The 6,000-nt window shown below is 44.0% G+C and overlaps 1 protein-coding gene across 8 annotated transcripts in view; it reads right to left on the reverse strand.

Moving 5' to 3' along the window:
• Positions 1–6,000, reverse strand: part of TSC2 (TSC complex subunit 2) — a 177,517-nt gene that overhangs the window by 5,884 nt on the left and 165,633 nt on the right. For all 8 annotated transcript variants that reach the window (XM_078774796.1, XM_078774795.1, XM_078774794.1 and 5 more), the window contains 5 exons: positions 4,243–4,329; positions 1,395–1,581; positions 1,100–1,239; positions 357–435; positions 29–120 (listed from right to left, as the gene is read on the reverse strand). In XM_078774796.1, the coding sequence (XP_078630922.1) occupies positions 29–120; positions 357–435; positions 1,100–1,239; positions 1,395–1,581; positions 4,243–4,329 (585 nt within the window). The remainder of the gene's footprint in view (positions 1–28; positions 121–356; positions 436–1,099; positions 1,240–1,394; positions 1,582–4,242; positions 4,330–6,000) is intronic.

Below are 6,000 nucleotides of genomic sequence, written 5' to 3' on the forward strand. Positions count from 1 at the left end.
TTCCTTCAAAGCACACTGTGCTACTTACGTTGGCGTGCAGGGCCATTTGCCGCACCAGCAGTGACAAGTTCCTGTCGGACACAATCTTAACGACAGACGTGTCGATAAGACCCTCAAGCTCTGAAACGATCACAGCATAAAAACGAACTCGCCGCAACTCAACAATATTTGTTTTTAATGATAAGTATCTTGTCAGTTATTCGACTTATTGCGTTTAAAGCATGCCGTTGCTGCATCAAGTAGTGTGCAGGCCGAGCTTATGCCACCATTAGAGGATCGTAAACACACATCGACGCGCTCCACACTATTGCTGCAAATGTTACAAATCATGGTTCAGATACCATACTCACACACACCTTTCCTCGCCTGTATTGTGACAAGGTTGCTCTCGTAGTCCAAGGGCTTGATGATTATTTCCACAAAGTTGAACTGACCCTGCAAAACGAAGTATTTGGGGGATGAGGTAAGGGTTCCTGAGGACCCAAAACGAAAATCCTTTTTGTATTGTTATGCAAGTTCAAAGTTTGTTGAACAGTGAGCTGCAAAATTCCTACAAGTTCTACAAGACTTGCAATCTAGTCTATCGCCCCTTGGGCCAGAGCTCAAATGACCAACAAAATTGCTGGAGGAGACGTGTTGATATCTTAGCGGTTAGGGTGCCGGCTTGGGATCCTAGGATCCTGGGTTACAATCCCGATTGATCGCTGAATTAACGCCAGGGGGGTTGACTCAGCCTGTCATCCTTCCGAGGTCGGCTAATTGAGTACCAGTTCACTGGTAATTCCCTGTGTGTCGCAAGAGGTGACTAACAGGGTTGGCGGCAGGAAGGGCATCCGGCCATAAAACATTGCTTCAAAAAGGGGACTACGGTGCCCAAAAAAGGCCAACCCCTGCTCTGCGGGGAAAAATGGCCTCTAAAGGTGGTTCAGACATGTCGATATGCTCCCGAAAATTAACAGGCCAAAAACGATAACTTCCTTCCCAATCTTTCTTAACCTAAAAAATTTCCATCAACAAATAACATCTCAGAATGCTTCAAATGCTACATCTGTTTTATGGTAAACATTCAAACTATCACTGACTAATCACTCTCACGCACCGTAAGAGTTCCCAGTTTGTATTCGTCATGCGAGTCGTTGTACACAACTGTGACGCAGCTGTTACAGATGTGACGTTTCTTATTGCTGCAGTTCTTGTCCGTCTCCTTATTCGGCATCAACGTAGCTACGTGGAACATAACTGTGGTCCGTGTGAGTGGAATAAGGTAGGAGGTGAGGGGAGCAGACAGTGCCAAAATATATAAAAATAGAAAACGTCATTCATTGTGTTTTTTTTTTTTTTTAAATCAGTTTGCGTTCTTTTTACAAAGTAAATAAAGTTTACGAAGGACTGACTTTGCATGATATCATCGTGCGAGCAGCAGGCAAACCGGCCATCTTCTCCACCCGTGTCAAGGCCACCAAGGAACACGTGCTCGGGATCGCAGTCCTGGAGACGCACAAGACGTCCGAGGGCCTGTATGAAGTATGCGTAACGAGGAGAACCCCACTCGTTGGCCAAGATGGCTGCCTCACTGTGTGCCTGGTCATACGTGGAGCAGGAACAAGAGCAAATAGTCTTACACATGCAAACATAATCCTTTAGAGAACTTCTATTAATTACGTGGAATACAGTAAACCCTTGTTCAACGCGGTGATTAGGTTCCTGGAAAACGGCACGTTCGCCAAAGCGGTGTTGTGCAAGCTTGAGACCTTATGGGATAAATGGGGACAGGGGAACGTGGCCGTGGAAACGTAACATATGGACAAGTATTTTATACTAGTGGGGTCACCCGTGGGAATCCCACGGGCATGGACGTGTGTGACATTTGGACATCTTCATTTAGATGCTGCACATTCAGTTTTACAAAATGGTTACTGGCAATTCATCAGATCCACAAATGATGTAATCTACACAATTTATTTACTTTTGATAGCATGTGAATGCATGTGCGTGCACATGGGAAATACAGTTTTAAATGCGTGATTACATCTCATGTAAAATGTGACTTCAAGAGCTCAAATCCTCTCCCTCCCAGCCCCCATCCCTCCCACATAACACACACTGCACCGGGGATTGGATCACACACAAGGGGGAGGGGGGAGTGGATCACACGTGGGGGGGGGGGGGGGGGAGTGGGTCACACATGGGGGGGGGGGGGGCACACACAGGGGAGTTTTTCTCAACTTCAGCTGAAACTGAGACCTGAACCATCCCAGCGACTGTGATGGTGAATTAGTCAAGATAAAGCGTGAGGGAGACTCAATGAATGACCTTTATGTTGTAGGCCTTTGAAAATGCATTTTGTCCTATAAACGGTAGCTTCAATCGAATTTTATTCCCGTTTTTTTCAACCGAGTCTAAAACCATGTTAGTGACTGTGGAAAATGAAATGAGATATCGAATTAGAGTTGAAATAAAACAGAGAGAGAGCAAGACACCGTGAGCCTAACAAAAGAGGCCTCAAAGCAATGTGAGGAAACAAAATGGTGGATATTTGTTTTTGAAGCCTCGCCCAGACCGGGTGTAGCCACACCCCCGGACAGACAGACAGAATCACCTATGGAGAATATATATATATATATATATATATATATATATATATATATATATATATATATATATATATATATATATGTTTTTTCAATAAAAAACTCAGAGGGATTACCTATACTGTATATACATTCGTAGGGTAGGGGGTTAATTGTCTGAGGCCAGGGGATCATCATTGCTGGTGGACGTGTCGCGGCATGAAAGGTTTGCATTTAAAGTCGCCAAATGCATTTCCACAAAAAAGAGGTGTAAGAGGTTCCATGAAAGACTTTAACCCGTGTGCTGCCTTCTGCTCCTTGGAGATGTACATCCCATTACCCATTTGCTTGCTGAAAAGCCCCGTTTCATCAGGGTTGGACACCTGTTCAGTGGCATTGCCTTTTTCTGTTATAAACTCCAGGAAGTTAGGCTTGAATGAATGGTAGACTCGTCCACATGATGCTCATGGCCAACCAACGCGACACTCACCCCGCCACGGAACTGCTTTAAAATCACGATTTTCTTTGCTGATGTCATAATCTTGCGGGATTTCTTCACGCCACAACCACCTGGAGAGGCTTGACGGTTCGGTGCCGTACTGTATTCAATACAGTATGCAGCTAAATAACGTTGGGTTAATGAAACCTTCTGGGCACAAGCTCACTCGACTGCTGCACTATGAAGACTGAAAATAGCGCGTGGGAGTTGGTGGGAGACGTCACCTCTGCACACGACCCGATCACAGCACCACATTCAAACCCGCGTATAATCAAGTTTTATGTGCATTTGAGAAATAAGCGTCACATTTATTCCCCACGTGTACAAACCAATCCATGTCGTAAAGACCCGTGTTGGATGAGGGTTTACTGTATGGTGGTATTGTTGACTTCCACACCTCTTCCCTTCTCTTACTTAAAACTTCTTCCCCTTAATTCACTCCACTACCTTCCTTTCTCGCTTTCTCCTCTCCAATTCTCTCTTGCTTTTCTCAATTTAGAAAATTATACGAACGTTTCAAGCACCTAACTCTCCATTCTCCACGCCCTCATTCCTATGTAATCAAAAAGTCCATCGTAGCAGTCCATCACCCTGACCAATCACCTCTTGGGGCGGGCCCCACGGCCCTGCTTGCTTGGTGTTGCAATGACTCGGCTGGTGGCGTCAGTGGTAATGTTCGAGGTCTGAATCTGGTGGCTTTTACTTCGTGGGATTTAATTTAGGTGCGGAGTGCATGGCTGGTGTTGCATATGTCATAAGGAACAAAGGAAAAACCACAGAGGCAATTTACAGACAGGGAATTACCCTTAAACCCTAACTAATTAGCATAGCTCCACCCCTCACATGGAGACGAATATACACTTACATCAAACACACGGAGTTAACTTATTTACATCAAGGTGTCCTTACACGACATTTGGAGCATGGTACCCTATACAATCCTACCTGGCCTAAGATATTTCATTACTACCCCCACAAACGTAACAGTATGTAATAAATATATGGCTCCTTTGTGTCTCTGACAATGCAATGCAGGTAACAGAGAAGTGATATGTGTGTATATGAACCACATCCACTTGGTTTGCAATCTTTTAAAATAATTATTAGCTTCTGAGAAACAAAATATACAAATTATTTATTCCATTTTACCCTTTGCCCTGCAAACAAACACACCTGCCCTTCCCCAACATAGATGACACCAATTTTGTGCGTGTCATAAGGGGGCATTCGATCCAAAACCTTTACTGCTCGTTCGATCACCTGAAACAGAAGGAGAGAGATAGAGAGAATCAGAAGAAAAACTTCTGACTCTGGTATCCCCTGAATATCTGTAACAACAATGGTTTAGAGAAGGAACAATAGTAATAAATCTAATACGAAGAGATGAGTTGTGTAAGTGAGTTTGCGAGGCATACTTTTTGTGTCTATTAATTACATACGTCTATTAATTAATTACATATTACATACTATTGAAATGTAACTTAACTCTTTAGACTGCTGAGACACCCCTTTGACCTTTTATGACCCTTTAAGACCCCTAAAGATATAGAGGAACCAAAAGTCCCCGAGAAACCAAAAGACCACGGAGACCCAAAGGTTCCCGATGACCCAAAAACCCAGAAGACACAGAGGTCCCAGAACACTGTTACGGATCCATCACTTCCACCTTTGTTGTTATTATATACTTTTGGGATTTTCAGTTTCAGGTAAGATTGTTGTTAAGATTTTGGTCTGAAATGGAGATGACTTTAGTAAAAGGTAAAAATAAATGTTTGTGAAGGAAAAAGTAAAACGTGGCAAAGGAAACGGAAGAGGAGGAGGAGGAGGAGGAGGAGGAGAGATCGAGATCGGCAGGGAGAGGGAGATAAAGCTGTAACGTCGCATCGAGGCTGCGAGCGGACTTTGTTGATATTGGTCGCGAATGAGTTGAGGCTTCCTGGGAAAGGGATTGCCTGCGACATCGTCATATATTGTGAGTGCAATTAAACCTGCGTCTCAGGTTTTATCACCAAGAGTGAGTCACTGTTGGAGGGAGCCAGCACCTCCATTACAGGTCCATACGCCATTTTGTCATCGAAGAGACTGTCCGCTTGGTGCATCTTGTTTTGTCATTGGGATTTCCATATCGACCTCAACGTGTTGATTGCCATTGGTTTACCTATTGGCTCAATTCCAATATCGACCTCTCACCACGTAAGCCGCCGTGCCGATACCTCCCTGTTCTCGTCGTTCTGTACGGCTTCAACCAGCATGGAGATTAGTGCACGGACTTTGGGGAATGTTACATTCCACTCACATTTGGCGTATCGTGAGTTCATTGCTTTGAGAGCATTGGGGAATGATAGTACCATCATATGTATTGTTCATTTGATGCAACTGATATTTTCAGTGTACTTTCTTTCATAGTGTTATTATTATGTATGTGAGAGTTATTAATACAATTACTTGTTTTGTTCTACAATTGCATTGGTGTGGTTTTTCCATGGTTTAATAGAACACGCAAAATAACAAATCTTTCTGCCGTGTTCCCGCTCCAGGCTGTGAGATGCACCGTAACCGGGGTCTGGGGAGGTAATACGTAACAACACTCAAAAGACCCAGAACACCCAAAATATCCAGAGCAACCAAAAGACCGAGAACACCCAAAAGTTCCTGAGGACCCAAAAGGACCATGAAGACCCCAAAGACCCAAAAGTCCCGGAACACCCAAAATACCCCCTTTCCCTCCCCCCCCCCCCCCCCTTTGACTCTGGCAGGCAGGTATGCTACAAGGTGGTGAAGACCAATGAAAATTTGGTCCAATGGACCAACGGGCCCCCCAGGAAATAAAAAGAACCCAATTTTCTCACATATATCAATTGAATTATTTAATCCTGTTCATTAATCAAATTGCTTCACTACGCCCCCAGTGATGTTTACAATAGAGGAAAT

This window comes from Myxine glutinosa, chromosome 3 (assembly GCF_964187855.1).
Source record: "Myxine glutinosa chromosome 3, kmMyxGlut1.1, whole genome shotgun sequence".
NCBI classification, from domain to species: domain Eukaryota; kingdom Metazoa; phylum Chordata; class Myxini; order Myxiniformes; family Myxinidae; genus Myxine; species Myxine glutinosa.